The sequence below is a fragment of the Peromyscus leucopus genome, chromosome 7 (genome assembly GCF_004664715.2).
Source record: "Peromyscus leucopus breed LL Stock chromosome 7, UCI_PerLeu_2.1, whole genome shotgun sequence".
NCBI lineage: Eukaryota > Metazoa > Chordata > Mammalia > Rodentia > Cricetidae > Peromyscus > Peromyscus leucopus.
Genome location: NC_051069.1, coordinates 46,345,779 through 46,370,702, shown reverse-complemented (window position 1 = coordinate 46,370,702; position 24,924 = coordinate 46,345,779). Strand labels below are relative to the sequence as shown.

Here is a 24,924-nt window from a genome sequence, read left to right as displayed (position 1 = left end):
CCTGGGACCCACTCAGGTGGCAGAGTAATACTTGAACCAGTCTTCTCTGCATCTTGAAGGTTCTTTTCCCAGAAGGCACCAGTTCTAATATTCGCCTGACCTCAAATGAGCAGCCATAGCCCACTTGGCACCAGGCTCTAGGGTGGATGTTCCTACTCCCACCAGGATTAGCTCCTTCTGTGGTGGCAGCTGTGGCCTTGTGTTTATTAGAGGAAGTGGTCAGTTCTGAGTGGACACTCCAGTTCAGGCTTCGGGAGAAAGAGCAGAGCGAGCTATTTTGGTTCAAGGTCATTGAGAGCTGATTTTCTTAGGAAAACAACCCTTCCCAAGGCCCAGTTCCATTCACTAGTGTCTATATGTTGGGATGGGGCTGGATCCTGCCCTTGTAGCAAAAGGCCCTTTGTCCTAGTGCCCTGTTTCAGCCCTCCTGGCCTGGAGGAGTTATGTTCTATCAGAAGTCCGTCTTGGTATACTGGTAACAGCTTTGGTTCCCTCCCACTCTCATCCTTCCCATACAGGTTTTGACAACATACTCCTATGCCTCTCCTTTCTGCCTCCCTTCCCCCTCTTTGTCTCTGGTCATATCTGGCCTCCAACCGATGTGTCCGTGGGCCTCCGTGTATCCATCATTTTGCTGCTTCTTTTCTTTCAGTTAGAGGACAGCTTTCTGTCTAAACACAGGGCAGCAGTCAGTGATTTCTGTGGCTCTTCACCCAGGCCGCTGCATGCATTGCTTTCTGTGGCTCTGGAGGCCTCCCTTACCCAGCTGACCCACACTTCCTAGTGAGACAACTTCCTCGTAGAAGGAATACATGGTGTTTGCTCTTCAGGGTTGGGCAGCACAGGTGTCTTGCTCGCATCTCAAGAGGCGTCATGTCTGGCATGTACTTGTTCTGCTTTTCTGGAGGCAGTTCTGGAAGCGTTTGCTTGTCATAGTGTATCTGCATGCCTTCTGTGGGACACTGGTGGAGTCTCGGTGGAGTCTCGTGGGGACCTCCCTTCACTTGTGGGGGCGAGTTCCCTGGTAGACAGTGTCAGAGGCACTGCAGAGCGCTGGTTTCTTTCCTCCAACAGAAGGAATTGGACCCCAGCCTGCTTGTTCATCCAGCTTCACATGAACTGGGTTCTGAGAGGCTGCAGAGACTAATGAATGGCTCGTAGCTGGGCACAGTTAATCTCATGACATCTGACCTAAGGTTAGCTGCTTGCCATGAATGACACTTGAGCTGATGGTTCTCTCAGTTTCAAGGATGAAGGGTGTTGAGTCAGTGTGTAGGTCCTGTGGATGATGAGGATGGATGAAGCAGAGAGAGCTGAGAGTGAGGAGGTAGAGTTGGGGGAGTTCTGGGCAGACAGACTTAGGGCTGCTGTAGAGATTAAAATGACAGGGAAGGTGCCCAGCAGAGCCTGGCCCATCCAATAAGCACCCAATAAATGTTGCTTTTTCAGCACTCGGTCTCCCTCACCACCTACTAGAAAGGGAACAGAGAGAAGTGTTTCTCCTGATTTAGTGTGGTATATTCCGTGCCTAGACTTGTGCGTGGCACGTATTGTGTCTCAGTTCATGTTTGTTGAGTGACTATATAAAAGCATGAGAGCAGAACATATGATAAGTGGACAATAATTAAAACAGAAGTTAGAGTACAAGTAGGGACAGCTTACAGGAGCGGAAGAGCATCTCAGAGGCAGCCAAGCCTTTCAGAGAACTTAGCACATGATGCCAGCGCATTGCAGATCAGCCGAGTAGCTGAGTAAGTGACCAATGAAAAACAATCACATCCTTCCCTCACAGTGTACATTGAAGAATTATGACTGCATCTTTGAAATTAACCAGAAGTTCAAGAGAAGAGCCGGCTTTTAAAGCACAGGACGCCAGAGAAAATAGGAGAAAAGACAAGAAGTAGTGGCTTGGGTGACCTGTAAAAAAATCAACTGTTGTAGATCACAAGTATTAGACACAAAATTTGAAGTCAGTGTTGAAAACTTGGCTCAAGTATAAAGAAGTTTAAATATTTTAATATATAAATATTCATATAAATCAATGGGGAAATCATTCCTATCTTTAAAAATAATCATGTGTATGGATGTTTTGCCTGCGTGTTTGCTTGTGTACCACATGCCTAGTGCCCAGCGAGGCCAGAGGAGGGTGTTGAGTCCCCTGGGACTGGAGTTATAGATGGTTGTGAGCCACCACTGGGTGCTGGGAATCTGTTTATCCTGGAAGAACAGCCTGTGCTCTAGCCACTGAACCTTTTCTCTAGCCCCACCATTCCTACCTAAGAGAAAAATCAGCCCAAGGACAGATAGAGAGCGTGCGTGGAAGAATCACAAGCAGCCGGGCCACACAGGAGAAGTGTTCAGTGTGTTGACAATCAGAGACATTTGAAGGAAAAGGAGAGAACATTTTTTGCTTATCAGCTACTGCAGCAGGGTTTGTCTTAAGACATTTCCCTGAATTGCTGGTGGGAGAAAGGCTGGAAATTGCTTTTCTGGCTCAGAGTTTAAAGAGGCTTAACTACATACACTTTTTTTTTTTTTTTAAGATACTAAGTTCAGCTTTCTAAATTCAGATTAAAGAAATATCTTAAAATGCCTACAATATGTGCACATTTATTTATCATAAATGACAGAAATGTTAAAAAAAATTAAGTGCCCAGAAACAGAATAATAGATTGTAGAACATATGCATCTGGAATGTTACATGTCCTTTAAAGTAATTTTAAAGAATATTTAATGGAGCCATTCTTAACCTCTTACTGAGTCCTACTTGCCAATATCCTATTGCCTAGAGCAAGCCACATGATCAAGTCCAGATGCAGCGGAAATGCAGGCGTCTGCTGGTGCAGCCCTCTACTACATATGTTCCTAGCATGATTATAGTTCATAAACTTGAGATACAGACACACACATATGTGGAGATATACAAGTTCTTTATCAGTTGTTGTTACTTAGTTTATTGTTCTGCTTAATGTTAAAATTTATTGTAATAAGCTTTTTTGGTAATAATAAGCAAAATGTATTCCTTGAGCTAAGAAGACTTCGTGTTTGGGACATTTGATGTGATAACAGATACATTTGGGAAGTGGTTGAGTACATAGAATTAACCGGTGTGGGGGAATTTTTAGATACAGTGCATGAGGTGGGGGACTGGGTTGGTTCAAGAATGATGTAGCTTTGATTGAATGGTGTCTAAGAAGGGGAAAGGGCTGTGTGGTAACTTTGCTTGGAAAAATCTCATTTAATATGTTGAGTTTGAGGTTCCTCTGAAGCACTGTAGTTGGCGATACAAAGCATTGGAAGAAATCAAGCCATAGTTCAGAAGAGAGAACCGAGAAGGGATTGGCAGGGAGGGAGAAAGAGTTAGTTCTTGAATATTAGTGATCATTGTGAGAGAGATGATGCCCTGCCATAGCACTGGGAGGGATGCAAAGATGGCGGAAGACAGGCCCTGTGTTCAGTGAGGTTCAAGACCCTGGCGGAGGAGGAGTCAGGAAAATGCTTGTTCTAGATGCTGCCCCACAGCCCAGTTTGTCTCATCTTGTACAGCCTCGGCATTCCGCACCTCTCATTTGGACCAATTGATCCATTTGTGGAATACCAGTGTAATTAGCTGAGGGATGGGCATGTTCTCTACCAGACTGTCAGTTCCATGGGAGCTGGTAGTCAGTCTTATTCTCTGTGGTTAATCACTGGTGCCCGGCACACTGCTTGGCATGGGCTTTCTGGGAGGATGAGTGAATCCAAGTATATATCCACAAGCAAACCAGGGTAGTAGGTGGATCAGGAGGCTCTGTAAAAATGAAAGAGGAAGATTAGAGATGTCAGGATCCATGAAAGGATCAGTAGAGTTTCAACGGTAGAATAGGTGCCAGTATAGGCCGGTGTTAGTGTTGAGAAAGATGGACTCTAGGAGACCAAGAATGCAAATGCTGTTATAGAGTAAGGATACAAACAGGTGTGAGGAAAAGAATGTGAATGATCTGTCAAGAACACGAGTGGACCGATGAGAAAAAAAAAAAAAGCTGCAGAGAGCTTGAGGTGGACTGGACCTCAAACAGTGATAGACGGACAACTGTGTAAGAAGGAAAAGGTGGGTGTCGTGCTTCACGATCCTCTGGGGTGACCCTCTTCGATCATGGCGATTGGTTATTTACAGTGTCCATAGGAAATGGACATCCTGTTTAGGAAATAAGGTTGAGCTCTCTTGTCTTGCCCCATATCTCTCCTCAGAGCCACTGGGTATCCCCAGGAGAGGCCATCAGTGCCCCCCACCCACAGGTTGCTAGTGTTTCATCCTCATGAAAGCCTAATGTGGATCTGATGTTGCAAACTCATGAAGTTCTCAAGTGATAAGTCCTTCAAGGTTTGACAGTCTGGCAGCACCCACCCCACCATTCAGCTTTTATTAGGAGTGCGAATTCCAAGCCTCACCTGGGGCCTACTTAAGACGTTAGTTTCCATAGATGGAGAACCACTGTCTTGCTCTAAAGCACAGGGCAGCAGTTGCCATGAACTAATTCAGTCCTGGCTGACCTTTATGTAGGAGCCTCTGAACTGGGCTGAGTGGCTCCCCCACCCCCAATCCCTCACCCCTAGCCCCCCACCTCCGCCTTCTTGCAAGTGCTTTTGAAGTCGTCTACTTGAAACCTGCTTCTGAATTCCCTAAGCCTGGGGAACTGGGCTGATAAAATTAGAGGCCCCTGTCATGTGACTGTTCCATTTTACAGGGTCTGCAGGTTCTGCTGGGATCCCAGGCAGTTTTCCAGGCCTGGCTGTGATTTGCATATACGTTTCTGAGCCAGAGAGGGGGCTCATGGGCCCCCTGAACTTGGTGTTTTAAATTGCAGACTGAAGGACCAAAGGGAACTGAATTGCAGGCTGGAGGATAAGGTTTCATACACAGCAGCTGGAATGCATAGCTCCGGTGTCTGGGACTCATGCCTTTGAAGACTGGCGAGAGGCTGTTGCCTAACAGAAACCAGACCCAGGCCCCTGGCTCCAGTCCTCCCCGTACCTCTACCCACAGCAGGTCATCTAGCCCCTCACTGCACTCTGGCTCACCACCCACCTACCCCCTCAGATAAAAGCTGGCTTAGCAGGCCTTTGCAGTTGCTTTTAAGGGGCCAGACCTCTCAGCTGCAGCTCTCAGCATGGAGCCTCAGCAGCAGATGCTGACTGCAAGAGGTGAGTGTAGGGTTTTTCTTTTTGTAAAGTAGAGAGAGGTTCACAGAGCTAGAGACCAGGCAGGTTCCTCTGTCTGAAGATGACTCAGAAACCAGGGTGTGCGGTTTCACAGCCAAGGCTCTGCACGCGCAGCAGGTGCTCCTTGGTCCCTGAGTGGATGCTCACATTCTGAAATCCTATTCATGCATTGTTTGAGGCTCCTTCCTTGATGTCTGAGAGTTTGGTCCAAGTTCTTCACTGTTGAATATAGTGTTGTGGGTAGATCTTGGGAGCAAGAGTCTATCTTCTGCTGATGGTGGGTGGGTCTGCTCCTAGATGGCAAGTACTAGCAAGTCGGTGCCTGCCATTCCCTCTTACCTTTGGAAAATCTCCAGGCCTCCGTACAGACCCCAACATATGCACACAACTGTATCCTTTCATGGCATCCCTGTAGGTGAGTCTTGGTTGTTGCTGAAGCCACAGGGAGAGTGTCAGGATCTCCTTCAGGATCTCCTCTACTCATGATTTTGAGCCAATAAACAAATCTATCTAAACATTCCTGTCCAGAGAATAGACTTTAGTCCCACTTATTTTAACTGATGGGCCTCATGCAAAACTTTTTAGACAAAATATCAGATGCTTCTCACGGGAGTATTTGGGAATTTAAAAAAAACCCTAATAGCATTCTGATTTATTCAGGGAAATAGATCCAGTTAATAAAGGAAAAGAAGGAATCAGAGGCACAAGGACTCTCTCTCTCGGGCACAGAGGCCCTGGTGTCTATTGGTTGTTTCGCACAGGAGTGCTGGCCTCCCTGGACCCTCCAGCACAGATGGCAGGGAAAAGGCAGATCCCCGGGGCTGCTCCCTTGTGCTCACTGTTTCAGATGAAAGAAGAATTGATTCCAGCCAATAATCGAATAAATGTGACTTTAAACTCATTATCTCCTTTTCCACTGAGTCACTGGTGAGTTTTTAATTACCCGGTACAAGAGAGTGGATTGTAAAACAGATAGTGGGATCCTTGAAAATTCTAGTAGAATCTGAAGAGCGATTTTGCAGAAGTTATTAAAACCACAGAAATTTTCATGGCCCTTGACCTTGTACTCCCAGGGATTTACTGTTGGAACCAGTTGAAGTTATGAAGAAAGCATGGTGTTCAAAGTGCTTCACTCAAACGCTAATGAGAGCAGCGAACAATTACGAGCCCCAATATCCACTCATAAGTTAATGACATAACATGGCAGTTATTATTTATGTTCCTTTGATAATTGCAAATGATAGAAAACAGTATAGATTATATCTCGATTTTATAAAATGCACCTGGAGCGCCTTGATTTTGCTAGGCTGGTTAGCCAGCCAGTGAGCTCCAAGATGCTCTTGTCTGCCCTCCCTCTTCCTTCCCCTCCCCAGCCCCTGAACCAGCACTGGGGTTGGAGACCCACACAGCCACATTCAGCCTTAAAATTGCTTTCTTTTATTTAGTTATGTCACCTTTTGTTTCTTTTTATTTTTAAAAATTCAGTTTTGAGATTATAATATAATTCATTTTCTCTTCCTTTCATCTCTAACTCTATATACCACCCTGTCTCTTTTCATGTTCTTTTCCAGTAATTGTTGTTACATGCATCTACACACACACACACACACACACACACACACACACACACACATTCATCAATATATAAGTACAACCCGCTTAGTTTGTATACTGTTGCTTGTATAGACGTTTTCAGAGCTGACCATCTGGTACTGGATAACCAGTTGGTGTGCTCTTTCCTGGGGAAGACTGTTTCTCCTGCCTGCAGCATTCTTCAGTTGCCTGTCGTTCTTTTTGCAGGGCTGAAGCCTCCTTGGCTTTCCCTGTCCATGTTAGCACTGTTGTTGTTCTGGTTCAGCTCATGTTTAGACAATCGTATGCAGCTTCTGACATTCCTGGGAGATACAGTCTCACAGCAGATTCTGTATTTAGTACAAATGAAAGGTTTGTAGAAACCCCTCCTGAACAGATCTGTTGACAACTGCGTAATCACTTTACATCTCTGTCACATTCGTGGAGTGTTTTAAATTTCTGTCTTTTTATTTTATCTGTGACCAGTGACCTATGATGTTAATACTGTAATGGATGTCATACAAGTACCATATAACACAGGAAGCTTCATTAGTAAATGTGCATGTCTCCCCCACTGGAAAGTGTGGCTCTTGTAATCTTTCTGCCCACTTTTCTACAATGTTTCCAGAGCCTCAGTGGTGTTTTGTGAAGATATCTGTTGAGGCTGGGCTCTACAATTCTGCATTTGATTGGTTGTAGCTCCCTGTAATGGCCTCTGTTGCAAAGAGAAGTTTCCTGGATGAGGGCTGAAGACTACTCTTATCTGTGGGTGTAAGGACAAATACATAGGATATAGTTAGAGATTATACTGATTTGGCAAAGTGGTGGTTATAGGCTCGCATCCAAGATCTATGACGTCACTAACCCAGGGTAGTTGCCTGATTTACAATACCAGGCATGATTTTCCTATTGAGGGAATCTTAAGTTCCATTAGGGAGCTGTTGGTTACTGCCAATGTCTTAGTGCCACTATGTCCCCTTAGTGTTATCATGCTCTGTGGGTCATTGTTTTGGTACATAGATCCATAGCTGGGTAGAGCTGTTGGTTGCTTCCCTCCTTCGGAAGCTTACATGGTGCCTTCTGGTCCCATGAAAGCCAGTCCTCAGATCATTTCCAGCTCAGGGTCCTCTGGGCCCTGGGTCTGAAGGGCATGGTGTCTTCATCAGTAGGGAAGGGACATAACAGCAGGCTGTGTGCTTTGGGAGTCTCTTGGACGGCCCTGAATGACAAAACAGACTTCTCACACCTGTTATTCCGGCTTTTGTTAGATGGTCTTTTGGTTCCTGAGGGAGCATTTTAAGACTAGATGAGAAAAATTCATGTATTCACATTATAAACTACGAATGTGCATTTATACACAGACTTACATGTATTATACTTTTTTAGGTGGATAGTGAATAGTAAATTCCTCACGACTTTTCAGACAGCTTTGCTGTTATTTTTACCATCATCTCCCTTCTGCAATCACCTCCTCTCCCTCCCTAATTAGAGCTTCCCCCTTTTCCAACTCCCCTTCAGATCACCATGCCCTGCTATCCCCTGTCTATTGCTCCCCCACCGCCCCACCCAGCAATGGTCCCTTTATGCTTTCCTGGTTTCTGCACTTCCTTCAGGATGCTCGTTCACATCTGAAGATGTGGAGTCAGGGGAGATGATGAGAGAGAACGTGGGACATTTGTCTTTCTGGGTTTGCGTTACCTCATCTAGTATTATCTTTTCTAGTCCCATCCACTTTTTTTTTAACCTGGAAAGTTCACGATTTCTCCTCTTCCTTCTCCCTCTCCCTCCTCCTTCTCCTCTGCTGAATAGTATTCCACAGAGTATCTATCTGTACTCATTTTCATTGTCTTCAGGTGTTCTCATTCCCAGCTGTTGTGATAGAGCAGCAGTGATGGTGGCTGAACCACTATCTGTGGAGTTGGATACCGAGGCCTTGGGTACAATATTCACTATTCAAGGTCTAGAATGTATCATTAAGACCCTAATGGTAATTCACAGGTAGCAGGATTATGATTCATGGTCCCTTTTTCTCTATGTATTTCCTAAGTATTCCATAAAGAAAAGCATTGTAGAAAACTTATTCTTAAAACCTACCTAAAAGACTTCTTTGAAATGTGACCCTATGAGCCACTGCTTACACAACTCCCTGACTCCAACTAGCTGGTTTGCATTACAGGGAGAGGAAAGGTTTGTTTTTTTGTTGGTGAAGGGAGGCCATGCCTCTGACAAAACCTGGGGTGGATTTCATCTGATCTGAAGGGAGACCACTGTTGTGATCTCAAGGTCACAGCTTGAAAGTCAGCTGAGTTCTGTCAGGTCAGCCTTGAAAGTCAGCTGAGTTCTGGCAGGAGCATTAGGTTAGAACCACCAAGCCTGTGCCATGTTAGATAACTTTTTTTTTTTTTTTTTTTTTTTTTTTCGAGACAGGGTTTTCTGTGTAGCTTTGCGCCTTTCTTGGAACTCACTTGGTAGACCAGGCTGGCCTCTAGATAACTTTCTAATTCCCAGTGTGCTCCAAAAGCAGAAAGTTTTGTTTTACTTGCATGCCCTCGTAAGCCCTCTTACATTTTCTTAGAAAAATAAAATGAGGAACAATGTTCTTAAGATGTTGGCAATGGACTGAAAAGACCAGTAGTGAGCCTGGCTGGGGATAGAGGGCATCCTGCTTGCTCAGAAGCACCCTGTGATGGTTCACTTTTTTTTATTAAGAAAAATTTTCTATTCATTTTACATACCAATCAAAGACCCTTCCACCCCTCCAGCCTCACCCTCCACTCCTCCCCACAAGAAGGCAAGGCCTCCATCGGGAGTCAGCAGAGCCTGGCACACTCAGCAGAGGCAGGTCCAAGCCCCTCCCCCTGCCTCAAGGCTGTTTGAGGTGTCCCATCACAGGCAGTGGGCTCCAAAAAGCCTGCTCATGCACCAGGGTGGATTCTGATTCCACCGGCAGCCCCCCACCCCAAGCAGATCAAGCTACACTTTTAAAGTGTCCCGGAGGTGATTGTTCACATTGGTTCCTATTTGGAAAACACAGTATCCACTTCCTGTCCGAAAATGTGACCAGATGTAAAGTTGGACTTCAGAAGTCATTCCAGCATGGAAGGGTTGTTCACATTAATTTCTATGTAGAAAACATAGTACTCCTTCCTGTCTGAAAACATGGCCAGATATAAAGCAGGACTTCAGAAGTCATTTCTAGTACCTGTTTATGGGCTTTGAAGTACCAGAGCATGGGCAAGGACAACAGGAGGGATAGGGAGTGGGAATGACCACCTTATCCAGCTTAGGAAGGACTTGAGTCTATAGAAGTGGAGGCCGGAACTGAGAAAGGACTGGGGAGAAGTCCCCAGTTCACTTGGACTTGGAGTGAATGATGCTGAGTGGAGAGCTTGGCGTAGGCACATCTGGCTTGAGACATCATCACTTGGTTTGAAAATGACCAACAAGAACCTCCAGGGTGCTCTGCAGCTTGTCTTTCCCCTCTTGGATGTGACTCTTCCCAGGGGGAAGTGCTGGCCCTGAGTGTGAAGGAAGGCTTTATTGTCCTGAGGCATCCTGGCCCAGGAGGCTGTCTTCATCTTTCAAGTAGACCTGATGATGATGACTCTGATGTTATGCAAACAGGAGTGTTTAAGAAGCATGTAGCTCAGTGTGTGTCAGAGGAAAATGCTTTTTCTTCTTCCTTTCCTCCAATTTGAAATGTAACAGCGATGCAGTGTTCTTAAAGTAGCAGGTTTTTCTCCAGCTTAAGGCAAGTGTTTCACTTCTCACTTTAAAATGACCTGATATTTAATTCCTTTCCAACATCTTATACTTCAGGAATTTTGTCCTCATTTTTTTTTGGTAAAGGGACTTGGATTTTTTTTAAAGAAATCCTGCATACAGACTTGGAAGTATTGAAGAAACAGATATTTGTGATTTTAAATATTTCAGACTTCAAATAAGAGGCTGACCACCTCTTATTTGAAGTCTGAAATATTTAAAATCACAAATATTCCAACCGTGACCTCATGAGATATGTCACACATAGAACACAGGCTATGAAATATGTATAAAATTGCCTTTCAGGGTATGTGTATGAGGTCTTTATGAAATTCAAGTGAGTTTAGACTTGAATCCAGTGCCCCAGCCCATCTCTCTCTCTCTTCCTGTCTCCCTCTTACACACACACACACACACACACACACACACACACACACACACACACACACACTGCATTATTTATGTGTGCATTTTATAATCAATATTATAAGATGTTGGAAAGGAATTAAATATCAGGTCATTTTGAAGGTCTTAAGGATTAAGATAAAGAGCAGTCAATCTGCATATGTTTGTCTATCATCTGCATACTTTTTCTTTTAATTTTATGGATAAAGAACAAAGTGTGTTGTCTGGCCACCTTTAGAGAGCTTACAGTAGTCATGTGCTTCTCTGAGGGGACCTGCCTTGGATAGATCAGGATGAGAGTGTTGACTGCTAAGTGATTCAGTGGTGATCGCAGGGACATTGCAGTCCTGAATGTCACTATTAAAAGTCCTGGTGCTGTGAAATGCCAGCTTAGCAGCTCCACCTTCACAGTCCTTTTCCATCTGTTGACAGTTCTGTGCAGCATTCTTCTTTTTTTAAGTTGTAAAATGTCACTTTTATTTTGATCAGTGACAGCTCTCTGTGGACTTTCCACTTCTAAAGAAGGTAAGAATTGTGTCCATTTCAATGTACAGACATTGATATCATTAGGTATGATTTAGTGAGTACCTACTGTATGCTGCAAGCATATGACATTTCAGTGAATTTTCACAATGAGCCTATTAAATTAGAATTGTCATCCTGATTTTTACAGAAACTACAGTCTGACCAACCCAATGCCTTCTTTAGGACAGGCCTTCACCAGTTTCCCCGTGTCCTACTGGTCACATGATTCCGTGTTCTCAGTCATTCTACCTATTGGCTGGCCCTGTTTTTTTTGTTTTTTTTTTTTTTCATAAATTCATCACTGTGAAATACATTATAATGGTAGAATTTATCTCCAATTCTGTTTGTTTATTATAGAAATGTTAAGTATTTTGTAATTTTAGGTCATTGCAGATCTGTTCTGCCTTGGTCTGTTCAGGGTACTAAGACAAAATACGGTAGAGCCGATGACTTATAATCAGCAGCTATTAAGTCCTTCTACTTTGGAGTCTGGGAAGTTCAAGAGAAAAGTGCCAGTCAAGTTGTTATCCTGTGAGGACCTGTCTTCCAGTTTGTACTTGAAAGATGCCTTCAAGCTCTGTCCTCTGTGATAACAATGAGTAGGCTACCTGAGGCCTTGTTGGCGTGCATACACCAGGATGGTGCCTTTGCAGTAAGATGACTGGCTGCATAGGAATAGCCAAATTAGTTTTGGTTTCTTAAGTACAGGTAAAAACTTATTCTGGCACTAGCATGTGGCCTACTAAGTGTTATTTTAAGGTATGTTATTGCTGCAAACAGCGTGTGTTCATTTGAGCCTGCAGTGAGTTGCAGCCATCCCTGGTGGCTTGGGTGGGGGATAGGGGAGATCTTCCCCGAATGATGCTGCATATTGATCAAGGAGGTGGCCACCACAGGTTGTGGTTATTTCTTGAAATAACAATGAAGTTTGCTGTCTGAATTGTTCTTTCACAGATTTGGTCAATGTGATTGTGATAGAATGTGATAGTGTTTGATGGTATTACCCATAGCAGAACTTGGGTGACAGTTAGAGGCAATCCTCTGGTGTATTTGTTGGCTGAGTTGACATTAACACTGAAAGTCCCTGGTTTCACTCCCGTGTCTTTCATGGCACCTTCATCCGCTGCAGATTCCATCTTAGAAGACGACCTTCTTTGCTCATTCCTAAGAGCAAGTCCTCACCTCTTGTTTAACATGACGTCATGGCAGTTCGGGCATGCATGCCCTCAGGCTCCACTCGTAATTCCTGCTCTCTGTGGTTTCCCTCACTTGTACATTTACCTCCTGCTCTTTACGGTATCCCTCACTCTATGGTTACTTCCTCCACTCAAGCCTTGGACCCCTTAATCATTCATGAGGATTGGAATCAACCTCTTTCAAACTCTCATTAACATTGATGCCTCTATTGCTCATAAATTTGAAATATTCTTAATGGCATCTAGAATGGTAAATCCTTTCCAGCAGGTTCCCAGTTCACATTGCCCACATCCATTAGAGGGATCTGTGGCAGCTCACGTCTTATAAATGCATAGCTTAAGTAATAAGCTTGTATACTTGACATGACACCTTCGTAATGGACAGCTATGTTGGCAGGCCTAAAAGCAGCATTAATCTTGTTGGCATTGTCTGCCGGAGCTCCTGGGTGACCAGGTGTTTTGTGGGTGTTCCGTAATATTTGAAAAGAACAGTTTTCTGGGAAGTAGGTCCTAGCAATAAGCTGCAGACACTTAGGAAACCATGTTGCAAACAGATACACTACTCTTGGGTCCCTGCTACTCCATTTACTGAGTACAGGAGGAGTAGATTTCAATGTGATTCTCAGGGGACTAGAAATTTGGGAACAGTTAATGAGCACTGGCCTCCACTCCAAGTCACCAGCTGCATTCTCTCCTCACAAGAGAGGCAGCCTGTCCATAATGCTCTGAAGCCAGGCTTTGATGTCCTGGCTCTGAAGTCCTGGGGACTTGTAGCAGTCTGCACCAGCGATCTCAGGAGCCCTGCCTGCTTCCCCTGGCTCCCCCATCAGAACTGCTGCTTCCCCTGCACTTTGTGTTCCGGACATGGCTCCTTCCTTAAGGCCCAGCCGTGTCTGGTGCGGCCCCCACAGCTCTCTCAGCGTCACAGTTACAGGGTGTAGGGCCTTGCTCTGGAGTAGACTTTGCATCTGTTGTGACTGGTTTGAGCTATCCAAAGCACTGAAACATTTCCCCATCAACAGTGAGGCTGTGTTACTTCCTCTCTGTGTTCACAGAATTAGCACTTTTCACTCTCCCTGAGACCCTTTCCTGTGGCCACCAGCATGGATTAATTAGTTAATTAAAAATAAAAATTTAAAAGGAGTTTTTCCTGTGCACTCACAGCTTGGCTAAGTGTTGGGGACAAGAGGCATAGCGCACCCTGTCTTGCTTGGTGATTCTTTTCTACTAAGCTTGCTCATGTCTAGTTTTTTATTAAAAGCAGTGGTTCTCAACCTGTGAGTTGCGACCCATTGGAGGCATCAAATGATCCTTTCACAGGGGTCGCCTAAGACCCTTAAGATCAGAAAATACAAATATTTACATTACAATTCACAACAGTAGCAAAATTATAATGATGAAGTAGCATTGAGAATAATTTTATGGTTGGGGGGGTCACCACTACACGAGGACTTGTATTAAAGGATCACAACATTAGGAAGGTTGAGGACCACTGATTTAGAGTGAGAGGCTTCACGAAACTCTTCCATTTACACAGACACTCACAGATGTCTGTAAGGCAATCGACTGACCTGATTTTAATATTGTTGTGTCTCAGAGGCTAGGGAGGCCTGAGGAGAGGGAGAGAGAGGGAGGACAGCTCTCCAGTGGGGGAACACATTCACATTTCCTAATGAAGCTTCCTGTGTTATCTGGTACTTGTACGGCATCCCAAACAATTACAGTAGTAACATCATAGATCGCTGGTCACAGATATAATAATAACAATAATGCAGAAATTTAAAGCTGTATAAGCATGTGGCAGATATGCACAGTGATCACAGAGTTGTCAGTAGATTTGTTCAGTATAAGGTTTCTACAAACCTTTCATCTGTTCTAAATACAGACTCTTCACAGCACAGCAGAATAAGGTAAACCCATGTGAAGGTTCTACCCCTCATGGCATAATCAACCACCTCCCAACTCCATCACATTGAGGGCTACTGGGTTTTAACATACAAATCTGAAGGGCCACATGCATCTAGCCCCTTCTCACTAGAGTGTTCTGCTGCTGGGGTATCGAGAATTCACAAGAGCCAGCTGATCACATCTCTTCCCAGCTCTGGCTTGAAACTGGTCACAATGAGAATGACTGTTAATGAGCACTGAAATCGGTAGCCCTAGAGAGCACTGCTAACATTTCCCCTTCAAGCAGTTCCTAGCATCAGAAGTAATTTTTCTGCTCTGCAGTGAAAAGATATCCCAGTGAGTTTATTTAGGATGAGAGCCCTGTCCACAGGCACATCCAGCCTTTCAACATTGCAACATAATATCATCTGTAGAGTCCTTGATCAAGTGCTGCACAGTTGAGGTTTAAAAACAATCACAAATCTCATCATGGAAGTCCGAAAGGGGAGAGGAGATGAACTTTTTATGCTGCTTGTCTGAAATGCTATGCTCTCCCTCGATCATTCTTTCTCATCTTCAAGAATGTGTTAATGACTAAAGAAAGCCTCCGAGCATTGTGAGTGCTTACACCAACCTCTGAATGATTCCTATGAACAGAGCAACATGTGGAGTTTACTCGTGTCCCTGCTCCGGGGCCACAGAAGTATGTACTGGACCCCCTTTTCTTCTCCAGAGCTCCCAAGGTTCCTAAAGTGCTGCAAACAGGGGAGAGTGCAGCCCACATTGCCTTTAGCCTCCGGATCTTAACTCCCTGCACCACTATGAAGAAGCTTAGTGGTAAACACTTGTAGCAGTCTAAACAGATTTTTTGAACCGCTCGGACGTGTGGGAAATCAAAGCAAACACTCGAGGTGAAGGAGATCATCACAAATGGTTTGAAACAGGAGCTTGTTGTGCCAGGCCCTGCTGACCTCAGCTCACAGTCTTTCTGCTTTTCCCCACTAGTGCTGTGATTACATGTATATCAACTCGCCTAACCGCTTTGTCTTTTTATTGGCTAGGAAGTAGACTTTGTATAGTGGGTGTGATTAGGAGAGGCCGCACCGTGGGAGCCCTCACACATGCGGGGGCTGCTGCTTGTGCCATGGACTTCAATTGTGGATGCACTGGAGTGTAGTCCCTCAGGATGAGTATTCCTGGTTGCTATGGAGTGTAGTCCCTCAGGATGAGTATTCCTGGTTGCTATGTTTTCGTAGTTATCTATGCTAAACTTGATAAAGCCCCACTTGCTTGAGATGTGGAACTTGCAGCATGTAGAGACCTGACATTGGAGATAATGACTTAGTGCGAATCCTGGCCATCTTGCCCTGGTGCCGCCCAAAGGTCTCATATATACCTGACTGGAACCTAAAGGTGAGTGACATTTGTAGTCATTGGAAAGGCCTATCTCCACGGTCCCTAGGATGACTTATATAGCAAGCTGCATATAGTACCTGCAAGCCTGCTGTTTGCAGCCATTGTTCATTGGACAATGTATTTTAAAAAGTGAAAAATGTACAGGGTACATCCTTCATGGTGCATTAGAATTACAGAAAAAACCACCCACAAATCCAACTATAGACATATATCACTTAGCAACGCAGATACATTTGGAAGTGAGTTATTAGGTGATTTCGTTGTTGTACATGCATCATAGAATTGACTCATACAGACTAAGAAGGCTCCAAAAGCCCTGAAAATAAAATCTTACAGAAACACCATTGCGTATGCAGCCTTGCCTAAAGTGTTGTCATGTGGGGCACCATTATGCTTAGTGATATGGAAACAACCACGTAAGTTTCAAACACAGTAAGTGCAAAAAAAAAAAAAATATCTAGGAAGAGGGGTAGAAAGTCTGTAAGAGCTGTGAGATTGTTTTCTAGATGTGATGGGGATGTTGCATCCATGACATCTCAAGAACATGGTTGCCTAAGCAAGTCCTCAATGGCAATACCAGTCAATGCGCCACTTTGCATAGGCGGATATTTACAAGGCCCCACCCCTAGGTGAGGAGCTACAGGCAGTTAGTGATTGCTGAGAGGGAGAGTCAAGCCCCTTGACAGAATATCTGGTCAGCCCTAAACACACGTACACATGAGTGACACTAAATGATCTCCATAGGTTTGTATGCGCGCACATACCTCACAATAATAACTAAAGAAGAAGAGGTCATAGATTTGAGAGGGAGTGAGGGGAACCTGGGAGAGTTGAAAGGGTGAGAAGGGATGGAAGAGATACAAATACAGTACTCACGAAGTTCTCAAAAAATTAAACATTTTAAATTAAGATGTGAATGGTAACACGCATACACACACAACAACAACAAAAATAGCAAGCAAAAACAAACAAACAAACAAAACCCACAACCAACCCTGCTACAGAGGACTGAGGTGAATAGAGCAAAGTGTGTGACTGTGCATGTAAGAAATCATTTAAACAAATGCTTATCCAGCGTGAGAAGCAGTCAGAGAAAGTGACCGATGCGAAGCCGGGGACCGGAAATTACCCAAGTAACTTGGGAAAAGGATGGCGGAGTTGATCGGTTTTCAGAAGGCTGGCCGAGTAGCCTTCATTCTCACCAACTTAGTTCTTTCTAAAAACTCTTTATTTATTATTCATGTGTGTGCATGGGGTGGGGGAGGGTAGGGGGTTGCCTTAACCGCAGCGTGTTTGTGGCAGTCAGAGGACAACCCTGCCGAGTCAGCTCTGTCCCACCACCTTTACGAGGGAGGGTTCTGGCAATCAAAATCAAATCATGCACTTCCGCCGCAAGCGCCTTTACTCACTGGGCCACATTGCCAGCCCTAAACCCAGTTCTGGAGATGAGTAAATATTTCTTTCCCGACATGAAAGAGTGAAGAAGGGGGCCCAGGTTTGGGTGAAGAGGTTGTTCCGGCATGGTTGTTTGCTCAAGGTTTGGAAATATGAGTAAACCAAATACATTTCTAAGAAAATGGAAGTCATGGTAATGAACCCAAGTGGTTGAAAAACCTGAAAATGGAACAGAAACTCTGGGGCTTGTCCTTAAGGAAGGTCCTTTTTCAGGCGGTTTGGTGGACTCCCCAGGGGCGGTGACTGCGGGCTGAGTTGTGTGCAGATTGTTCTCAAGCTGACACGCAGTAGCAGTCAGCTTTGGTGGGGATGGGACACCAGCGTGTCTGTTGTCAGTGACAACAGGTATGTCTGGGGACAGCAGGACCAGTGCCTTCCCTCAGAGAAGTCTGCTGTCCCGCAGTGGCTGACGGCCCTGTTTCACAATGGTGGGAGAAAGTTAAACGTTAGGGAAAACAAGTCTATCTGTGACACTCACGACCTCTTCTGAACCTTGGAGGCCACAAGGGAGGTTTGTTTGTCATCTTGTTCCTGTGGAGCCTCCTCCAAAGGGGAAGGGAGGAGAGTTTGGGCAGCTGGGTTGGCACCATTTCTGACCTTGACTTGTCCAACTTCCTGAGCACTGTACAGGGACATCGAATAGAGTGGCCCTGACCTGTGGCCATGAGGCCTGGCTTTCACCTTCTTTTCTTGCCGTTGCTGGCAGCTTCCTGTCAGGTGCCTGCTGTAGCTTTCCTCTGCTGAGGCACGGGCTTTTCCTCCTCTGGATCCCAAGCTTCACATGACGGACGTACCGGGACTATAGTTCACCTTCCCAGGATCTCTGTAGGGTTTGGCAAAGGTTCTTCAAGTGGGGAGTCCTCAGTCTTCTCCCTTTTCCTTGCAGAGGAGACTCTGGGGATGTTGTATTGTACAGAACTGCCCTGGGCACTCTTTGGAACTCCCTGGAATCTTTTATTCTGCCCTAATATGCAAATGCTGATCACACATTCTGAGCAGAACTGAGTTCTTTGATTTTATCGAGGGAGGGGCTGAGCATGGTGACCTCATCTTGTCATCCCAGCACTTGGGAGGCTGAGGCAGGATGATTGCCAAAAACAAGTCTGAGGCTACAAAACACAGCATAGCTTAAGCTACAGAGTGGAATCCTATCTAAAAAGAAAGCAAACAATAACAGCAGCAACAACAACAAAAACCCAAAACACTTTAAAATGAGCAAAAAGGATTAGGGTAGGATGGAAACAAAAAGGAACGTGGGAGCCCTGAGCTTTACTCTTGGACAAGGCCAGCTATATTATAAGAAGACAATGTATCTTTTGTCTAGACTGTAACCTATTTCTCTTTCTTAACTGGTGTTGGGCTCCAGGTTTCTCTTCCACTTTCCTGGAAGTCCTCCCTACTCTCAAAAAAAAAAAAAAAAAAAAAAAAAAAATTTTTTTTTTTTTTTTTTTTTTTTGACAGGTTCTCACTTTGTAGCTCAGGATGGCCTAGAACTCATTATCTTCCTATGTAGCACTGGCTGGCCCGCAGCCAACATTCTTCCCGCCTCATCCTCTCAAGTGCTGGGATTATATCAATAGTGTGTACTGCCATACTGGGTTTCTTTCTATCTCTTAAATGACTATGGCTTAGCAGTTAAGGGTACTTGCTGCTCCAGCAGAGGAGCTGGGTTTGGTTCTCAGCACCCACATGAATCCCCACAACTGCCTGTCACTTTAGTTCCAGGGGATCTGACATCTCTTCAGACCTCCTCAGGCTCCCGCATGCATGTATGGTGCACACAAACACACTTACACACACACACACACACACACACACACACACACACAAATATAAAAAATGGTTATGGCTTAGGGCATCTGCTGTTGGCTACTCTCTGTGTTTAGCCTCCCGAGGAAGCTAACTCCTTTGATACTGTCTTCCTACCCCCATTGTCCAATTCTAGAGCCTAGGACTTTCTGAGTTATAGCCAGGGGCTGTCTCATACTGCACTCCAAGGACCCATGACCCAAGTGTGAGAGTGTTCCAGACATAAGTCACCATTCTCCATCTCCATGTTCCTTCCTAACCACATATTTCCTCCAGTTCCCAATCTTAATCCAGAAATTGAGATGAGGTTTCTCTTGGCTTTCTCATATTCATCCAAAAAGCCTTGCTGAGATGGTTCATACTTAGGAGGCTGAGGCAGGAGGACCATGAGTTCAAGCCAGCCTAAGTTACATAGTGAGACCCTGTCTCAAACAAAACAAACGAAGGATCTTCTTAGCTTTGGTGTTCTTCTAGGGGGCCGTATAGCATATTTGACCTGCAGTGTGCTCGCCCTGTGGCTGATATGATCATCCAGCTCCTTTATCAGACTCAGGTGAATTAAGACAAAGGCTACTCTTGCTTCTCAGTGTCTCTCAGGAGTGGCTGGTATGTAAAATAGGAGTCCTAAATATTTTGGTCATGTGATGATACATGTGTTATCATAGGATTTATCATATGCCAATTCTATCCCCCATACTGTGGTTCTCAACTCCAGTGTTCCTCTTACTAGGGTATAATCTCCCTGAACGTGTGCCTGTCTCTTAGAGTTGGGAGTTTTGTCCTTAAATGTATTATAGCCTCTGTACAATCTTCACACTTGAGACGCAGGGAACATTGTAGAAAAGGAGGTTGAAAGACTGTAAGATCCAGAGGACCAGAGTGTCTGCTGTGACGTAGTGTCTGTTCTATATGACAGGAAGATATACCCATGGATCCGGCAATATGGTTGTTTAAACGAGAGCAGTGCAGTGATAACACCAATAGACATTGCAGTGTGGATGGGGGAAATCTCACAGTATACCACCCCTAGGTGAGAGCTATGTGAGATTAATGGCTGCTGAGAGTCTTCTCCCAGATAGATTGAGCTCCTGATAGATTATCCAATCTCAAGAGGTCAGCCCTAAACACATATACATATGAGCAACACTCAGTGAACTCATGCATTTATATGTACATATGTGGGTATGTGCATGAATAAAACAATAATAAGTAAAGAAGAGGTCACATATCAGGGAGTTGGGGGGCTGGGGAGGAGTTGGATGGAGAGGAAGGATGGCTAGAAATAATGTAAATATACTACTCACATATGAAATTCTCAAAATAACGAAAAGAAACAAAACACGGTTGCAGGCTCTATCAAGTATTCCTATCCGTGCCCTTGGGCGACTAAGAGCTGTTCAGTCTGTGGCTCCAAGCCACCCCGATTGCAGCTGCCCTCTGGCTTATCTCTGACCCGGTGGTTCTGTTTTTTCACTAGGAGAGAGTGCTGGGCACTCTTCCCACTGCTGCTTCTAGTCTTCTTAGAAACCTCAGGTGCCAGATGTTGCCCTGCTAAAAAAGACAGTGCCCCTCTACCTCCTTGCCCCCAGCACGTTGCCTTCTTGAAGCTTATGTGGCAAAAGTTAATTGTGTGTGTTCCAGGTGCTTGTAAGTGTCACTTGTCTTCAGAACTTGCGGTTGAGGTTGTCTCTTTTGAATCAAGTCAGTGCTGCTAGCTGATTTTATGTGCTTTCCCTCTCTCCTCTAAGTGTAGTGCAGAAATGGGGAGACTGTTCATTGAGTGTTCATCTGCCCGGCCTCTGCTGATCTCAGAGGATGCTCACTAGGTCTCAGGCCACCCACAGACACATGCTCTGAGGCAGGGATCCATTTTTGGAACCTGGGAGACTATAAATACCACACACTCCTGCCCCCGAGTATGTACCTAAGCAACACTTTCATTTGTACCTTTCACCTCTTGAGGACGGGGCCTACTATGTATTCACATGTGCCCCACCCCAAGCATGATGCCGTTTCTACAGCAGGAGAGCTTCAGTAGATACTTGTGAAAGTAGCAGAAAGAAGGAGGGATGCAGAAGGGACAGAATTGAAAGCGACATAACGGAAGATGATCTTCCAGACTAAGAAGTCAGATGGTATCAAAGGGAAGATTTGGTAAATAAGTTTGCTGCCCCTAAACATGTGTGAAATCACTTCTCAGGGTGTATCTGGTGAGTTAGAAGATTGGATATCATCGGTACTGATAAAAGTATCTGAGACTTGAGGAGCACCCAGCATTAGAAATAACAGTGGAGTAGTCATCTAAAGGGACATCTGAGGATGCCCTCAGAGCCTGTAGGTCTCAGGAGGAAGGGTCACAGCTTGCTGAAGGGTTCCGAGGCAGCCACCCCTGGAGTGACCACCTACACAGCCGCCCTGCTTCTGATCTGAGGCTCAGACTGTCTCTAGATTGAGTGTCTCCTCATCATCATTCCCTGGCCCCTGTGACCCTTCCATCTTGGGTTGGAGTTTTACGTGTGAGAATGTCTGTTTCTTTCTGCCCTTTGTCAATGACGTGAATACTAGCATTGGTTTTCAAGCAGATGTTAAGTGGGCTTGAGCCTGCTTTCGTCTTTAGTAGACTGCCTGTGGCTTGCTGGGGTGTTGAGAAGGATTCTGAAGTTCAGTTAAAGGTCAATAGAGGGAAGCCCCATGGAAAGAGGTGGCAGGGCCCAGGGATGGTTGGAGAGGAGCCGTGTGGATGTCACACCATTCCACAGAGTGGGGAGGAGTAGCCTAGAGTGGGCAGAGGTTATTTTCATTTCGTTTTTCCTCCAGAGATTTCCCGTGGTGCTCGTTGGTAGGTTGGATGTGGTGTCTGTGGATGGGGAGGAAAAGGGTGGACTGGCTTACAGCTTCCACCTCTGACCTGTTGACACCTGATATTTGTGACCAGATCAGACCCAGGATAACAAACAAGCAGGAACAGGCGGCTGTTTACCACATCCCTCCCAGTAAACATTCTCCAGCAGTTATTTCAGAGGCAATGGAAGCTTCTGTAACCTGAGCTATGGACCGGATACTGCTAACTGAGCACGTAAGGTGTTGTCTACACTGCTAACCTAGAATCTTCGCTTTGGTCGTTAGAATGTGCTGAGGAAGGACTAACGGCTTTGAGCTGCCACTGGGTCCGTTTCATAGCAACAGTCAGTTACACAACCATGTTTAGCAAGGAGCTTTTACCCAGGGTGAATTTGTCCAGTCAACTCCTTTAAGGCATTTTTTTTTCATATGGAGAAACCGAGGCATGACTTGGCATTTGACTCATCCACACTGGAATGTAAGAGTTTTCAAAGTAACTTGGCCCTCGGGCCCCTTGGCCCATGAAGTTAGCAAATACTCCTTGAATGTATATACATGTCACTTGTAGGCATTACAAGTATAGTTATGGGAGAGAACATCTAAGCCCTCGGCCTTAAAGTGCTTCAGTAGTTGAGAGAAGATAAGTGAAATCCCACAGCAAATAACACTTTAAAGAGAGCAGGAAGTATCCCAAGGAAAGCAACATGTAAGTAGAAACGCTCTGCTGTGGTTGACCAGAAAAGCTGCTTGGGGCAGTCACACAGTGTCTCTACGAAAACAGCTGAAGCAAATCTGTGTAGTAGATGGAAGAGAAGTAAGTGGCTAGTGGAGAGAAGGCCCTGGGGCAATCTGTTAGCACCCACCTTTGCCAAATTGTGAATGGAAGTAGTGATGGCCTCTTATAGGCCTTGAAGGCAGCAGTTGCCTTTCCTGGACCTGCTAGGAAGACAAGCCATTGCGTTAGGTAGGATATACTTGCTTAGTTGTTTTAAGAAGGTGAAGTTTATAAGGGATGGTGAGCCTTCGATGGCATTATGCCTGCAGGCAGCTATGTTTGACTAACAGGATTCCCCTCTTCTCTGCACAACCTGTCAAGTGTAGACTACAGTGACCTTAAATAGGTACATCAGCCTTGGGGATGGAGCGTTATCACCCAACCTAAGGTTGACTCCTCTCCAAACCATGTCTGCATTCTCATCATTCTGCCCATGTACTCAGCACAGCCTAGGCCTTGCCTGCATGCTTGACTATATCTGCTCACAAATGCTTTAGAAGCAGTTAAGTCTATTAAAGAAAGCATTGTCCTATAATCTACACCTGCTGTTGGAGTCTGTCACCCCAATCGCTGGTTGCAGTCAAGGCTCCAGACCCTAATCTGGAAACTGAGATATTGCCCACTCCTCTTGATGTCTTTGGGTATCCTTCTACAGCAGTGGTTCTCAATCTTCCTAATTCTGGGACCCGTCAATACAGTTCCTCGTGTTGCGGTGACCCCAACCATAAAATTATTTTTGTTGCTATTTCATAACTGTAATTTTGCTACTTTTATGAATCATGAATATTTTTGGAGATAGAGGTTTGCCAAAGGGGTTTCGACCCACAGGTTAAGAGCCACTGCTCTCCATACAGCCTTCATCCCAACTTCTCTCCTGGCAAGACTATTTTGGGTCTCTTCAGAAAGCCCTCTAGGCTGTCTGTGGAGCCAGGGCTCCCTTAGTCCCTCTGTACATCCATTCGACACACTTCACTTTATGTCCTGATAAGACCTTGGCTGCCAAGCAGCCCTGAATCTCACAGGCAGCTAACATGTCCTAAAGTCATGCACGTCCCAGCCTCATGCACACAGTGAGGTGCCGTCAGTGCCTGATGAGCAATACAGGATGTGTACTGTTTTGTCATTATCACAGAAAGAATTGTGAGTGAAGGTTAATACCGAACATGAGTCACTGTTGAATTCTCATATTCCTCGGAACTTACTCAAGTTCCTTGCATGAAACGATTGTCTGTCACTTTAAGGATGCTCTGTGGTAAAATGTGTTTAACAAAGTTTACTATTTCAGCCATCATTGAGCAGACATTTTGGTGGCAGCTCACGTTTGCACTGTCGTGTAGCATCACCACCGTCTAACTCCAGGACTTTTTTCTTCATCCTACACAGAAGTGCCATACCACTTGAGCAATAGCTCCTACTCCCTCACCCCTGCCCTAGGAAAGAACCACTTCTCTTTCTGTCTTTATCGAATAGCTACTCTTTCCTCACGTAAGTGAGATCACTCAGAGTCATCTTTTTATCATTGACTTATTTCACTTAGTGTGTTTTCAGGGTATGTCTGTGATCTCTGTTGTATATATCAGGATATCCTTCCATTAAGGATGAATAACACGCGCACACACACACACACACACACACACACACACACACACACAGACACACACCACTTTGCGTTTGTCTGTTTAATCTGCTGATGTATATTGGGGTTGTTTCCATCTTTGGATTTTGAGGAATAGTGTGAGCATTGGTGTGCAAACTCCTTTTCGAGTCTGACTTTCGACTTCTACTGAAAATAGAAGGTGCTTAATCTTGTGGTAAAGTTACTTTTAGAGTTTAGAGATGTCTTAAATATATTTGGAACAGTCATTTTGAATCAAACAAACAGACAAAAAGTCACCTTAAGGTAGGATGTGATATAGAAAGATGGGCGGGCTGAGAGTTCACATTCTTATTTCTGTGACCTGTGTGATGATGCTTGGTGACATGAAATGACTTGTTTCAAGTATTGTTTTAATTTTTTTTTCTTACAGCATCAAACTTCTAGCTGTGCAAGAACTGCTTGACAAAGAGGCCCTGGAAAAG

General features: G+C 44.9%; 1 protein-coding gene and 1 pseudogene across 1 annotated transcript in view; one reads left to right on the top strand and one right to left on the bottom strand.

Moving 5' to 3' along the window:
* Positions 1–24,924, top strand: part of Eepd1 (endonuclease/exonuclease/phosphatase family domain containing 1) — a 111,298-nt gene that overhangs the window by 39,447 nt on the left and 46,927 nt on the right. Inside the window, exon 3 of the mRNA XM_028872573.2 lies at positions 24,873–24,924. Coding sequence (XP_028728406.1) covers positions 24,873–24,924 — 52 coding nt within the window. The remainder of the gene's footprint in view (positions 1–24,872) is intronic.
* LOC114695308 lies at positions 15,991–16,116 on the bottom strand (annotated as a pseudogene).